Raw genomic sequence first — 16,376 nt, forward strand, 5'->3', positions numbered from 1 at the left:
ATGCTGTATGCCTCTCGTACAGGGTAGAATGAAGTACAAAGTAACACTTCTTGTAGTCTAGGTCAGATTTTCTGTTGCGCAGCACTTGGGCACAATTGCAATAATTGTAATAATTCAGTAATTGTAAATTTAGTTTTAAAAAAGTTTTCTTCTGGGAATCTCATCAGGATCAAGGAAAACCTCCTTATTCCTTCATCACAGGCTACCAGCCCTTGGCTTTTGGGTAGCCACTGGCCAGCTTAAAAACTTGCTTATATATGCTAGATACTCTGAGTATTTCTAGCCTCCTGTCAGGATATTCTTCCAGAGCCTGATTGTTCAGTGGAATTCAGTACTTCCTGTAAGGAAGAGCTATCTGGGCAGCAAGGTAGCTAATCATCATCTTCCTTCTCAGGACAAAGTAGCAGTGTGTCAGGGAAAGGAACTGGGTTTTTTGGTGCTCTCCTGTCTTATCTCCCCATACCGTCTCACATCTGTCATCCTGAACTGTGGCTAATTTCTTGTCTTGTAACTGTGCAGCCAGAGGCTGAGCGGTGGTGCTGAGGTTGCTACTTGGTGAAGGTGTTTGTATCCAGTGGCTGACTCTTCTGTTTTTGATCTTTTCTCATTCTCCCTACACCTGCTGTAAGAGTCTAGGAACTGAGAGTGATGTAGAGAGTGAAGAGACTCAAGGAAGGGAATGAGAGGGTGCAAGATCTGATGATAGGAGCATTAGGGATTAAAAAGTAGAACTTCAGGGGATTTGTACTGTGAGAATGTAGTCTGGGGAGGATAGATAAAACAGGAAGGCTTGGAGGGTGAGTGCTGTTAAGGCAAGGGAGTGACTCCAGAAATGTCAGTGTACAGAATACCAAAGTAAGATGGAAATGAAAATGGGGAAAGAAAAAACACCAAATAACTAAACCCAAAGTTAGAATAAGTATATAAATCAAGAAATATACCTTAAAGATGAATGGTTTTGTTGGCCTTTTCCTCCTACCTCTCTGCCCAGCTACATTCTGTGACTGGCAAAAACACCCTTAAATAAAGACAATTTTAAGGAGCTCAGAATGTAGATCAAGGCATGCGATTGTAAGCATGTGGAAGGTATTTCTGTTTGTGACATTATGCACGTGACTTTTGCTGACATTTAGGCAGGTGGCATCTGAAAAGAAAGCGTGTCTGTGAAGTTCATTGCACCTGAATCAGGTCTCTCTGAAATGAAAGACTACACCATAGCTTTGAGGCTAGAGAGGAAAATACTGTAGAAGCAAAATTGTGCTCTGAACTACCTAAACATGAATCTGATGGCTCAGGTGAAGGTATTGTCTGATTACAGTGACTGGGGGAAAGCCTTAAAGTGTTAAGCTGTAGAAGGTTTTTTATTACTGAGGTCTATTTTGTGATCTGCAGTTTTAAGTTCATGCAGAGAAAGCAGGTAACAGAAGCCTAGGTATTGCAAGGAAACTGTGTAAGGAAAAATGCACAATACTGACTTCAGAGAACTGAAAACATTTTGGTCCCACAAACAGATAAACTCTAATGAGATGGTCATCTGTTTTATCCAGCACACAGGATTCCTGCTGAGGGGAAGGTTCTGAATGCTGACACACAAAAAGAAAATGGTTTTACTGTATGGTTCTCAGAAGAGCATTTGAAATATTAACAAACCTCCTCATCTCTAATTCATTCAGGGATTTAGCAAGTGAAACTAGAACATAATCATCCCCATGTCTTGAATAAGTTATTGCAGCTCCTGATACTATTTCATTTTGATTGGATGAATACCGGTGTTTCCCACTTAAACCCCCTTTGCCTTAAAATGTGGCATTTAAAATCCTTTAGAGTTTTGTGCAAATCAGCTGCCCCTTATTTACATCTTGGCCAATACAAAGAAGTTGGTAATTGCAAGAAACTTCAGTATGTAGTGCTTAAACAAGACTGTACGGCAAGAATCTCACGTGGACTGTGATTGTTGTAGGCAATTTATTTGCTAATTGATTGACTGAATTTGCAGCTGATAACTTTTCTTCTTTAATACTGAAATGAATATTAGTGTGAATTGTTCACTCTTGCAAGGACTATGAGCATTTTCTGGTGAATAAAAAATAAAAATCACGGAGTTCTTTATTTGTAAAGCACTTCTGATGAGCAGACCTTATTTCCATGGTAAAATTTCACAAACATATTCTCTTTGTCTATTTTCAGTCCCCTGCACATAGCTATTCAAGCTATGACTCTGGCAAGAATGAGAGTGTAGGCAGAGGTGCTGAAGATCTGTCTCTGAATCGAGGAGATGAGGATGAGGATGACCATGATGAGCAGGAAGATCCTGAGAAGGTTAATGAATCAGATGGGGTAGAAGCTGAACGACTGAAAGCTTTTAATGTAAGTCCTCTTGCACTCGTTGTCCTGTTTTCTTCCACTCTTCCTTTTCCGTTGTTATTTATGGGTAAGTTTGACAATATTAAAGGCACATTAATTTAATTTGCAGGATTTATTTTGAATATTATTTTAATGCACATTAAAGTCTTGCCAACAGCCAACAGATTTACTGTGGTTTATTTAGCATTTTTAAGGCAGAGTGCCATCTTTACCAGTGAGGACATCGAAGCTTTGTTCTGTGCGTGCACGTGTGCCCGTGTGTGTGGGTGTGGACGTATGTGCATGTTCACCCATTGAATGGAAAGGGGCTGTAGCCAGTTTGTCAGAAGACCATTCCAGTGGTCAGCTGTTCTCTTTTTGCTTTCTCAATGTATGTAATTATGCATGAAAACACGAGCAATTGTTCAAACCAAGGAAAAAAAAAGCGGGAGTCAGTTCAATAAAGCGATTAGCAATCACAGCGTATTGTTAATAATGAAACTTAAGTAGTGCCTATTTCCACAGTCTGTTCTGGTTTATCTCACAAGTTCTGTATCCTATAGACTCTTCTTTTCTTGCCTTTTTTTGTTTTTCTCCCCTTCCTTGTTTTTTTTTTTTTTTTTTGTTAATCAGCCTCCCCCTCCCCAAATAACCATTTAAAGAACTGTTTGCTTAATATTTCTGGCTTCCCATTACCAAGCTCTTCAGTGGATAGAACAAAATGTCTTCCTATCAGTAATCAAGACAGGAAGCTAGGAAGAGAAGAGAGCCGCCCTCCAAACCCATCTCCTCTGTCTCCCTCTTGCCAACAGATGTTTGTCAGGCTGTTTGTAGATGAAAACTTGGACCGAATGGTCCCAATCTCTAAGCAGCCCAAAGAAAAGATCCAGGCTATCATTGACTCATGCAGGCGACAATTCCCTGAGTATCAAGAGCGTGCCAGAAAGCGCATACGTACTTACCTCAAGTCCTGCAGGCGGATGAAAAGAAGTGGTTTTGAGATGGTGAGTTTTGATTTAAAACCCAGCCCTAGTTTCCATCAAAACCCCATATGTAAATCCATGGCACTATTTTGTTTTCATCTTAGTGTCTTTTTTTTTTTTTCCTTTTTCTTTTTTTTTCCTTTTTTTTAAATTTTTGGTTCATTTCTTTTCTTTTTGGTAATACCAGGTCAGAGGTTCCTTTTTTTTTTTCGCTCCTTCATTCTTCCTGAATTGATTCCCTTTGCTCACGGGTTTGAAAATGCTTTGAGACACTGGAGTTCACTAGGTGAACTAGTATGGATGTATAGGAAAAGATTAGAGCAAGGCATAAGGAGGGAACCGAAATGATGCCGAACGCAGGGACTTATTTCCTATCGCAGGTTCTAGTTAGAGATTTTTGCCTGGGAAAGTCTTGCAGTAAGACACTTTTTTTTTTTTTTTCATTAAAATTCCTCTCCTACCAGATTGCTGTGAGCTCTGCAAACAGGAGATCCTGCTAGAGAAATGCTATACCCAAGAAAACACCCAGTGTCGTAACATCACACTGACAACCGAGTCTTTCGTGTACATTCTAGCCTATTGCTTATCAGTAAAAGTGACTCCTTTGAAATCATCCAGTTGATATACATAGGTGTGCAGAGCACATCAAATGGTTTTGAAACACAGGCATCAAGCTGACTGGTTTAGTAATGGTAATGGAGCCAAACCTGGGAAAGTTATGATAGTCTACAACTGTCAGTGTTTTCAGACACTAATGTTTTAATATTATTATGGGTAAATTCTGAGTCTTCTCACCAATTGGCAGCTTCATGATCTCTAAAAATACTCGCATTGCCAAACCCCAGGAAAATCAGAAGAAATTATTCAGCTACACAGCCTTATGTGTGATGTCTTAGCTATCTCTCTGGCCTTTAGATCACAGTAAAACCACCTCATCATTACAAATAGATACCATTTAGTGATTAAACATGTCATTCTTTCTTTTTGGTTTGTTTTTTTTTTTTTTTTTTAATTAATCATCTGCAAACCCATTGATTGCATTACAAAATTACTGGAGATGGTTGAAATTTACTGTTTCTCTCTCTCTCTCTCTGTCTTTCTCTTTCCTGCAGTCTTTGCAGAAAACCTATGATTTCCATATGCTGTTTAAGATGTTAGTTGACAGTTTTGAGAACAAAACACCATGTGTATTTATAGGGTAACACCACTATTAGATGATGCAAAACCCAGAAAAAACCCAGAGACTAAGTCTTTGTATGTGTTTGTGATTCTAACTGACTGCATGGGTTTATTGAGACATTGGGGTAACACTGTTCCTGAACAACAGAAATGCAGATGAAGAGAGACAGGTAGAATAAAGGACATCTGTAGAGATGGAAGTGCCAAAGATTGGCTGGTGATGTACATGTCAGATTGCATGTCTTCCAAAATAAAAGAAGGAAAACCAGAAAGCAAACACTGTCCACAATACACTAAGCAGCATTAAATTGCATCTAAATGCACTAAGCAGCATTAAAATGCATCTACTCCCTCTGGCTGAAAATAATTCAACAACATCAAGTTCAGCTTCCACAATGTCCAATATTTTTATTTTGCTGTACTTTCAGCTGAAGATCTTTACAGAATTTGCCAATGCTAGGACGTCTCCCCACTGTTCAAATTTCTGGCCTCATTACTGTCCTTATTCACACTGATGAGCAGCTATGTAAACTGGCTCAGGTTTTGTCAGCTGAAAGACTTGTGCAACTGTTCTGCAATATGAATAAGGGGCTTACAGCCTGACCCATAAGGGCTAGGTTGGCTTGACTTCAGTGCTCATTTGCAAATGTTACTTTCATATGAATAAAGGTTGCCGGTTTCCTGGGAGGGGAAAAAGAGCAGAAATAACCAGGAGCATGACCCAAGCAGGTGATGATTCTATTTCAGAAATATTCCCTACTTTTATAATGCTGCATAACAGTTTATGATGGCCTTTATTTCTCTTTAAACAACCAAATTAGCCTCTAAAATATTGACTTTGCTGCCCATGAATGGAAGTGACAAGGCGCTGAAGCTCATGCCAAAGATTTCAGCCCTCCTGGGCCTGAAGAGAAATCTGTCCTGCATCCATGTTTGTAGGTAGGAACGTGAGCCAAAGAATATCCAAAGTCTTTGGAGGAGCTCCCATTCACTTCCTAGGAGAATAAGCGGTGTTTGATGTTTATGTCTTGAATAATTCTGCAATGTAATATGTATTCATGTGTTGGTTTTAATTATTTGCTGATTTCTAAATGACTGTATCAGCAGCTCCTGATGATAAGATTTGTAAAACGCTACCATGGACAGAGGCACTTGGCTGTGGGATTATTTTGAATGTAGTTGGCATTTTGACAGTGGAAAAGAATCTCTTTCAATAATAACATTTGCTGAAAACAATCACAAAGGGACATGTTGCTGCTAATTTGAATAAGGTGCTACCCTCAAATATAGCAAAACAGGATAATGATCTCCTCGGGAGCAGTAGCGATACTGTTACATTAAATAGGCTGCCACATAATAGTCTCCACAGGAGATGTCTTTTGCTGTAGACATATTAAACACAATTTTTTTCATTTTTGTTCAGGCTCAGAATGCTACATTTTTAGCATCTACTTGCAGAAGAGAAAGATTAGTCTCATACGTGGCATGTGACAATTCAGACCGTGTGTGGAACGGTGCTGCTATCTACAGCATCGTATTGTAAAGTAAAAAGGAAATGTAAACACTAAGTTAAATCAGTGTAAGGCTGCATGGTACAGATGAAAAAGCATGCCTGAAGCCTGCTTCTGTCAGTTATTTGCCATCTGTAATACAAATGACAGTTCTTGCTGCATAACAGGCCAGTTCTTGCTCTGAGGCAGTGGGAAAGGCTCAGTCTCATGAGTGTTCACATTGTTAATTAATGTGTTTCTCAGTGTTAGTATTTTTAAGAGATTGCATATAGTTATTGTGCTTCTACTTATGGCAGATAGTTATCCGTGGACTCCAAGGCAGATTGCATAGATTCTTATAAATATTCCTTTGAGGAGTTCTCTTTTTACCTTGGAAATGTTTCCCCCATTTGACTGTTGAGCTTATAGTGCTGCCGTTTCCATTCTGGCAGAGCCATATCCTGCAACAAGGCACTGTCAAGGTTTTTCTCTTGATTGTAAGATCCTCCTGTTGTCTCTTGCTTATGGACTACAGACAATGTTCTCTTAATAAATTCTGTGGCCTTGCTCAGAATCTTTCATTCAGAGGGAAGTTTGTCAATCCTTAAGTCCATGGCTTTTGGATAGGCTCTCCAAGCTGTGCTTCTATCTGAGCTATACAGCAAAAGGAAACTCTTCTTCCTGCACTGCTGTAATATAAAGCTATAATATTATGCATTGGAGAGAAAATGTCAGTCATAAATGGTTTTCATTGTCCAAAGACAAGTTTGCCTGAAGACAGTTCCTCAGTTACACCCCAGAGTTCAGCCCAGCTCCTCCTGTTCTGTCACCAACTTCAGTAACAAATAACTAAGCTCTGTATCTTTCACTGCTGCTGTCACTTGGTTGTGCCAGTTGGCTGTAAGAGGTGCCTTAGCAATTTGCAACTGTGCGTGTTGATGGAGGTGTTTTAAGTGTGTCTAGTGGCTTGGAGTGCTTCTAGATTGTGATTGAGCAACTTCAGTGAGGACTGTTTCCAGAGGGAGGTGTGTTTCCTAAAATCTGCCCTGTTAAGATTTCCTAGGATAGATGTCTAGGCTCTGGTTTTAAGTTTTCACTTTGGAGATTATTTAGTTAATTTAGTGCTCAATAGTCCAGCCCTCTTATGGCTGGAAAGGCCCCATAAGCATTTTCAGGAAGACGAGGGTCTGTACATCCAAGGCTGCATATCTAACCTGAGATGCCTTAAGAAAACTATCACAAGTGCAGTTACATGAAAATCTACAAAGAATAGTAGAGCTGTTGTTATGTTTCCACTGTACCCCAGGCTCTGTCAGCTGGTCCCTTTCTGAGCAGCTCGCTCTTGTTTAGCAGTGGTTAGCTTACATAAGTCTGAATGGGCAACCTGATTGAAAAAGGGCAAAGACACGTTCTGACTGATTTTTTAAAGTATTATTATTATTTTTCCATTAGGTCTCACATATCCTTAAAAAATAATAATCATAATATTCTAGACACAGTTTCCCTAAGGCTTTTAAATACTTTCTTACACCCAGGGGGAAGTTAAGTGAATGCTTATGTGATTTTTAAGAACTGCCTTCTAAATCTGTCTCAGATACCTTTTTGTCTTTCCAATGATGTTTGCAAATCCAGGCAGTTTTGGAGAAGTGACAGGGAGAAGTTGCACTGGAAAATGTGAAGAAGTTAGCTCTGATAAAAGCATGATAGTTAGGAAAAGGATCAACAGTAAACAATGAAAGTGGCCAAACATCAGTGAATGGTTTTTAAAGTGCCTTTATTTCTAGTGATTTCTTTGAATTCTTTGATGACACAATAGAGTAACCTCACAGGGCTGCAAGATGGAGCAAAATCTACTAAGCCCCAGACTGTAACAGTGCAACAAGCCCTAAACTGCTAGTTCAGTTGTTCGTGTTTCGTTATTCTCTACTAACTAGCAGTGATAAAGGTACATCCAACAGAGTGCAGTGCTGTACTTCACTCTGGAAATTTAAAAATACTCTGTGGAAAGCTTTCTGAATCCTTTGTGCAGTGTAGGACAGTTCTGTGTCATGCATTTCACTGCATTACATTTGAAATTAGAACATAGCAGCACTTTAGATTCTGTATAGCAATACAGGAATGACGTGACTGTGCCAAAAAGGCTGGTTTATGTTTCCCATGAAGATACTACAGAGATACCTCACTTTAAACAGAAGGCCTGATGAGCCTGTGTGCTGTTGGTGTACTGCAAATGGGTATTTTTCAGTATATTGGAAGTGCTAGTTTATTTTATATTAAGTAATAAGAGATTGTACTGATAGAGCTAATTTCTAGAGAACCTAGGGCAAAGATTTCACATTTCAAATGATGAAAATCAGCAACCTTGCAGGACAATTCCATAACTTTGGAAAGGCTGTTGAGAAGCATCTTCATTAGCTTAAATGTTCTTTAGAGCAGACCAAAAGTTATTTGACCACAAAAAAAGAAGAAGTGTCAGCTAACTTGATTTTTAATGTGAAGAAGTGTAGCTCTCAGTAATTTGTGCCCTCTTCAGAAAGAGATAAGGAGTTGGGTGTAGAAAGTTTCCCTATCATTTTGCACAGAAATGATTGCTCTTAGAAAACATGCAGCAGTTCCTGTTCAATATGGTGGTTAAGTGTGCTTGTTGCTTCGTCATTGTCATCACCTGCAGCCTTTGTGCTGGTCTCAAGAATCAGATTGAAATTACCTTGAAACACAGTTTCAAATATGGGAGGGCTGATGGAGGTTGGTCATCTCTGTTGGGCTGTGGAGGGAATTTCAACCACTTCCTGAATGTCAGTCACTTCAAATGATGTTAAAAGCAGAGGCATTCACTCGAAGTCTAGCAGGCTTCCCTTACATCTTCTGTCAAAATGCTCTTCACCTACATTGTGTTAGAGACAGAACACAAGTTGTGTGTCAGCTGAAGAGACATACAACACCAAGCCGTGAAGCAGTCACACCGTGGCTTCTGTTGCAGCGCAGTCACAAGCAGTGTTGTGTTTCCAAGTAAATATGAAGGAATTCTGTGTCCTGCAGCTGAGTGATGGACAGAGGCATGTAGTCTTCTAAGAAGTTCTGTATTAAGCTGTTTACTAGATTCCTTCTAATTGTTATTAATCTTTTCACCTGGGAGTTACTGGAAGGTTTTCTGTCTGTCGTTGGTTCCAAATGACAGAAACGTTGTCCAGCTGTCCTGGGTTAACTTGCTTAACTTCTAATTCTGTCATGGGAATCATCTCTTTAGGTAGAATGAAGCTTAGAGGCTTGCTTCTCCATTGTTTCACCCCTGGGTAGTTCCAGTATAGTTATTTCCTGCTTTGCATCACTCTGAAGTGAAAGAAATAACAGACTGGGGCTGTGAGTGCTATGTATCGAACAACACTAGGTGTGTTGTGAGCAGCTGAAGCTGGCTGGGAATGTTTGCTAATGTTTGGGAATGTTTGTTTTTCTTTCAGTTTCTGTTACTTTGGCAAAGATTTTCTCCGTGTTGACATACTTCAGGAAAATGAAACTTGATTTCCTGCTAGTCCAGTGGGCAAGTTGTGCATCCAGAGATAATGAGGGCAAACTGGGAGCCTTTGGAAATAAGGACTCCTTAGCTCCCACATCTCTTACTGTAGTTCCAGAGACACAGGAACCAGCTCTCAGCTCTGCAGAGGAGAGCCTGGGAACCTATAAAATGATGGTTTGGCTGAGATCTTCAGGCTGCCTTCTGCAGAATTCAGTGATGTTGCTTTTGCTGTGTTTCCCAAGGCCTCAGATAGGGAGTTGAGAAATAGTCAGAACCCTACAAGGACTGGAATGCTTGAGCTTCTAGCAGAAGTGATTTTATAGCTGGTGGTCATGACATCATGAATGATCAGATCATGAATAATCAGAAGTATAGGAGATGAGGAGGTTAAGCTAAGCCAGAAGGGGCCTTTGAGCTTAGAAGATGGGGCTATTAATTCAGTTTATTTAGAAACATCTTTTTAAACAGTGGTTATTTCAAAGCAATTTTTCCTCTCAGGCAAGGCTTCTCAAAATTTGTCTTTTTGGCTTTTCACAGATATGGCATTTCATGGAACAGAAAATCCTCTTTTTAACAGCTCTGCTTTTAGTGACAGAGGACTGTGTTCATCTTCTCAGTTAATGCCAGACTAGTGCTCTGCCTGAGTTGATAGAGCCCAAACCTTAATCAAATGATTTTTCTCCTGTGCTTTGTTGCAGTATTTTACTCCCCAAGTGACTCAGCCATGCATTCATTATATTCTCCCTCAGGTTCCTGCTAGATAGTTCTTGATATGAACATATCAACAGCCATCTGCAGGGATGAGTGAGAGAAATTATGGGTTAACACATATTTCAAGAGGAAGATACTCCATTACCTGGAGATTTCCTCATTTGTGCAGATATTAACTCTGAGTTCAATATTTTAACAGTGAATACATAACCACTGCACTCCTTTTCAGAGAGAAGTACATGACTCCTTCATCATATATATATATTTGGGGGGGTAACTCTTTAATTTTTTATTTTATCAAAAACACTTCAATAAACCTCCCCCATAAAGAAATAAGCTGAGTGAACCTGGGTTCATGTCACTTTTTGATCAGAACATCAATTTCTGGGCTCATATGTCACCCTCTAACAATCCATTGCTGTGTAGATATGGTTATAGCTTTAATTACAGCCTGAGCTGGAGGAACTTTCTGGGTGTTTACTCACTATTTTTTCAAGTTCACTCTGTGGCCTATGCTAAAGGATCACACTTGAGACTTCCATCACACCTAAACCAGTGGCATGTTCAGTGATACTTGGACTCCTAACAGGTGGGGGGATTTAGTGTGGTTAATTGATGCAAAAACCAAATTCAGAGTACCAGAACCATTCTAGGGAGGCAGAATAATAAATATAACACTGTCAGTGAAACTTTTCCACAGAGACTGACTCCCTTCTCTGGAGCTCTGAGGGAGGTGTCTGCTGGTACTGTAATGCTGTAATGACACCAGGCTTTAACATTGGTGTCCCTCATCTCTTAGGCTGAGATATATTCAGAACTGGAAGAGTCCAATAGTTGGTTCCATCAAATCAATCCAAGTATATTTTATTGTGGTGTGGCAGGCTCTGATGGTCTGCTGTTATGCTGATGTCAGGGAGTTTGTTCTTGTCTGAGAGGGGAGAAATAAGCCTATTCCACTAACGAGGGAGACCCATAAATCCCTGCCTGTCTCTAAAAGCTAGTTTGGCTTCTGGTCCCAGGCAAATTGTGGTCCTGTGCACTAGAGAAAGTACAGTGTCAGGTTAAAGATTGGTGTTCTGCATAGCACATCCAAAGTTTCTAAATGGACTTTAATTTTTTAAGGTAAAAATTTAATGTTAGTAGTTATTGGCTCCTCATTTTCTTCAACCCTATGAAAGAGTTGAGCCAATATAATGAATCTGTTCTGAGGTTGTCTAAAAACTGAATGGAAATACTTCAAGACTTGCTTCCAAAGCTCAGTGACATTTCATAGCAGGTTCATATTTATGCTTTTAAGAGCAAGGCAAAACCCTTAAAAAAAAAAAAAGCAAAACCAACCCCCCCCCAAAAAAAAAACCAGCCAAAGGCAAACAGAAAAACCACCCCAACATATGGACAGTTTCTCAGTAGGTATAAATGTACACAGAACTTCTGAGTTGAGTGGAGCTTTGAAAATGTATGGAAGTTCAGAACTTTGTTCAATACATTGGAGTCTGTGGAATGAGTTTATATGTATATGAGTAGCTGTGTTGTTACCCCGTTTTATTTTCTTGGTAGCCCAGTTATATCTTTGTGTAACAATGATTTGGTTTATTGTGAGTGAGCTTCCTCTTCCAGAAAGACTGTTTTGCATGTAATCAGGAAAAAGAGATGTGTAAAATATTCTTCATCATGAAATGGTGGGGAAGATCATCCTGGAGTTCATGACCCACAACAGAGCTAAAAGGGTTTCAGCATTTTCTTGTTTTGGGGGGGATTCACTGAACCCTTAACCTAGAGCATGGAAGTGCTATGAAGTTAGGAATGAGAGGTTCTGCATCAGAAAAATGAACCCTATCTAGGGGAGCCACAAAATACCTATGATGTAATCAAAAGAAAACCAGATGATTGTCTCAGTCATTTTAATCACATCAGTCATGTTGCAGCAAGGGATGCAAAATATTCACATACTACAAACTGAGACTGCTCTGCAATGTTCTGACAATCTGTTATGTTTTGAGTGATGTTTCAGCCCTATCACTTGGGGTTTTTTTGTTTTGGTTTGGTTTCTTTTATGGCTATAAAAAACCACTACTCATCTCTGTCACATGCTGTACAAGATAAAAAGCCTTTCAGTTTTCTTAACAAGAATCAGACGGCCAGGGTGCTGCTGGAACACAGAGAATATGCCACTGTCTGTTCAAAGTACAGCTTTATGAGCCAGACTAAACACACTGGACAATAGAGCTGTGGGGGGAAAGGGCTTCTTCGTGGCTCTATGGATCAGCTGCAGCTTTAAGATCTAACTAGTTTCATTTTTCATCTTTACAAGTTCCATTTCCCTGTTTTGTTGGTATAAACTGCATCTCAATGAGCGGACTTGCCTGCCTCGCTGCTGGTATTGTGTGCTTTGAAACAGGGGAGCGTGGATGACGCGAGAAATAATCTCTGTCTGTCTTTTTTTCTCTCATAGTCACGACCTATTCCCTCACACCTTACTTCAGCAGTTGCAGAGAGTATCCTGGCTTCCGCCTGCGAGAGTGAAAGCAGAAATGCTGCCAAAAGGATGCGGCTGGATAGACAGCAGGTACTGTGTGGTGGGGGGGCTGCCACATCCCTGTTTACAAGTGCACTCACTAGGATGCTGTGCAGAAGGGGGGAGCAAGCTCTTGCACGTTGCTTGCTGGCAAGAGCAATTAAAATACAAAAGGTGGAGTTCCTTGAGTGAGTTCACGAGCATGTCTGTCTCTGTTTACATAAGCTGTATGAGGTTGTCTAGAGTATTTACCAGTCCAGCTGGATAAAGCTGTGTGTTTGCTTTGCAAGGGTTGTAGATTTGGAGGGCATAGTGTGTAATCTGCATACTCAAATTAAAAGGAGCAGAGCATACTGTAGATGCAATTTCCATAAATAACAGAAATGGTGCATGTGTCCATGAGTCAGTGTGTTTATCTGTGCACATCCTCTCTTTCAAAATGTGCATGCCTTTGTGAATGTAAGGTGAAGCAGTGTAAGTTTCTGAAAATACTTATGTGCCTGAAACACAAAAGTTGTTGTGGTCTCTAGCAAAAGGCTGCCAGTTTTTAGTGAGTTTTTAAAGCTTCTACCAGCATTCATTTTCTGTAGTTATTCCCCTGTTGTAGTGCATGTTAGGATTTCCTTGGTTGGAATTTGCTGAGAATTGTGTGTGCTTTCAATTTTTAAAGATCAAGCTGGTAGCTCATGCCTGTCTTTGATTATTTACTTGTTCCACAGATACAGAGAATGCCTGACATTCTTACTGCAAAGACTGTTATGCTCTGTTTTACCTCAGAGTCAAATCTGAGTTATATCTCACCTGTCCCTAAATATGTCTCTGTCATGGCAGATGAGCCTTTTTTTTGTAGTAAAGAACATTTTTAAAAGACCACTTTGGTTTTGTAAATAGTCCATTGAGTTCTTTCAGGTCATGCCCTAACAATAAATATTTCCTAACTGAATAATTATTTCCTAATTATTTCCCCTAGAACATTGATCATTTAGGATCTGAGAGTGGATATTGCTATTTCTTTTTGCCCTTACCTTTTTTTGCTAGTTATTTGCATTACTGAGGTACATTAGCCTTGAGACTTATAAATCACATGGGATGTGTTGGGGGGTTGGACTAGATGACCTTTGAGCGTTCCTTCCAACCCAGACCATTCTGTGATTCTATGATTAAAGCACTGCAGTGTTAAGTATGGCTTAGTTCAGAAGTTTTCAGGTTGTGCAGGTTTTCTTTTCTCTGTATTCTCTGATTTTTCAGTAGCAATTGCAAAACAAACCCACAAACCCCCAACAAACCAAAACACACCAAGACTATGAAGGTGATGTGCTTGACCCCAAGAAGAACTGGAAAAGATTTATGCAAACAGTAATGATTGCCCTGCACAAAACTAGTGGCTCAATTTCTTGGTCCTGCCAGGGTGAGGCAGAATTTTGGAGGATTTTGAGAGAAAGTAGCAATACTTTCCAGGGAACCAGAGAAACAAAACTATTGAAACAAAAACAAATGTTATGGAGACAAAAATAGTTTTTAAACTGCAGACAGAACTCTATATTTATGTTATTACTATTACAGAAGGATTTAGCAATAGTTATTGTTGAGGGGAGAGGTGTTTCACAGAATTGTCAGGGTTGGAAGGGACCCCTAGGATCATCTAGTTCCAACCCCACTGCCATGGGCAGGGACACCCTCCCCTAGATCATTTCATTACTTTTCATTGCAGAGTTAAAAATCTGTAGGCAGAAGGGCTCCAAACTGCTCATCTTAGTTACAAGTGTGATATTAAAGTAGCAAAGCTGCCTGGGAAGAGCAGGTGCTGGGTTCTGCTTCCTTCAGCTCTGTCCTGTTACTGGCAATGAGTTCTGGGAACGCTCTGGAGACAGTTGCAAACAGCACCAGCCGTTTGACTCAGCAAGCAGTAAATTAGCTGGATTGAAGTACTTCTGCGCCTGCAAAACTATTTGTGAATTCAGGATAGATTTGCTAAATAGTTTTGGCTGGGGAAAAAAAATATGTGTTAGGTAGGTTCATAAAACTTACAGTGAGAAATTTACCCTGCAGAGTGCAATAGTTAAGTCGTATTAGAGAAGTAGAAACCTTGGTTCTAGCCCCAGTTCTGCTGTAATTTAATTATTTATTCCAAGGATGTGACATTCACAAAGTAGTCTGAGAGCAAGGCATGCCAGAATATTTCTGAGTGGCGTAGCAATATTCAGTGTGAAGCAGTTGCACAGAAGTGGAGGTTCTGGACTACTATCAACAAGGGAATTATGACACTAAGCAGAGCTAAATTACAGCACATTTTTCGTGTATTGATTACGTATGGTGAACAGGGTTACTTCTTTTGTTGTGTCCTTCACTTTACAAACCAAATTGTGACTTAGTTGGGCAGAAGAAGTTTGATAAACAGAAAAATCCTGTCGCTGCTGTCCTGGGCGGTGAACAGAGGTTGGGATGTCTGTTACGTGGGCTGCTGCTGCAGAGGCCTCAGTCCTATGGGCTCTACATGCTGTCAATCACAAAACTGAAGTCTTGTTTTAAGAGCTTTGCCACTGTAAGTCTGTGCTTCTTCTGAACAGGTGTATGTGTGGCATAGGTTATATAAAACCTCATCTTAAAACAGTCCTGTAGCAATGCTGGGCTATGGTGCACTGTGGATGCAATCCACCAGTGGAGGTGGGTTGTCTTGTTACTGTCCTCTTTGAAACAAAGATCAGTGGAAATTCTTCAAGGGAAGAGATAAGAGGAAATAGCAGTTTATGTACATCAGTTTGTGAGGGGACCTGCCCCTTTATTTTTGCTAGGGAAGATGAAAGAGTGAACTCTTTCTTTGGAAATGCGAGCAAGATTGATACTAGGGAAAAAAATGCCTTCACCTTTATCTGGACACAGTTTATATCACAGCTGACTTTCATTTTGTTGTTTAGCTGGTTCGAATTCAATCTCTTTGCATGCTGTCATGTTGCAAAATTTATGAATGAGCATTTTTCTTCTAATTGAAAGAAGGCATTTGCTGGCAATCAAGACAAAATATGAGCTCCTGGGAGCAAGGAGGGAGGACGACTGTGGGAAAGCAGGAAAAGAACCAACTCATTGAATACTGTGTCTGTAGATGTGCCTGAACCTTTTTGTGGACTTGTCACATATAGTTAGCCAGATCATTTAGAAAATTGGTATAGCTTCATTCACTTCATGTTGATTTGTACCAGTTAGGAATCTGGACCTCTGAGAATTCAGTTTTATATTTGTAGATAGGAGCATAGTGGTCACATAGGCCTGCCAAGGCACTGGACTGGCTTTCCTCCTGGGTTCAGTGCATGTTCTTTTAGCAATCTGACCTGGATTTCAGTGAGTAATGTCATGGAAGGGCTATCATAGCATGCAGAGTTTTTTGGTCAGTCAAAGGAGTGAACTACTTACACTCCTTTCATCCTTATGCCCCCAATAATCAGACGTGCGGTGTGTGATTCTTTTGTAGTTACACAGCGAATGACAAGCTGAGCCCAAAGAGAGCTTAAGCTCAGAGGAAGATGAAAATTATCTTGTATATCTTCCAGCTTAGCAAAGGCATTTCTCAGCCAGAGCTGGTGCATTTTAAATTAGTGGAAGCTTCACAGAGTGCTTGTCAGTCAGTATTTTATGGAATGTGCATG

The 16,376-nt window shown here is 40.1% G+C and overlaps 1 protein-coding gene across 2 annotated transcripts in view; it reads left to right on the forward strand.

The window, feature by feature from the left end:
- Positions 1 to 16,376, forward strand: part of NOL4 (nucleolar protein 4) — a 174,918-nt gene that overhangs the window by 129,186 nt on the left and 29,356 nt on the right. For both annotated transcript variants that reach the window (XM_054179636.1, XM_054179635.1), the window contains 3 exons: positions 2,188 to 2,367; positions 3,156 to 3,347; positions 12,673 to 12,786. In XM_054179636.1, coding sequence (XP_054035611.1) covers positions 2,188 to 2,367; positions 3,156 to 3,347; positions 12,673 to 12,786 — 486 coding nt within the window. The remainder of the gene's footprint in view (positions 1 to 2,187; positions 2,368 to 3,155; positions 3,348 to 12,672; positions 12,787 to 16,376) is intronic.

Source organism: Dryobates pubescens, chromosome 3 (assembly GCF_014839835.1).
Source record: "Dryobates pubescens isolate bDryPub1 chromosome 3, bDryPub1.pri, whole genome shotgun sequence".
Classification (NCBI taxonomy): Eukaryota; Metazoa; Chordata; class Aves; order Piciformes; family Picidae; genus Dryobates; species Dryobates pubescens.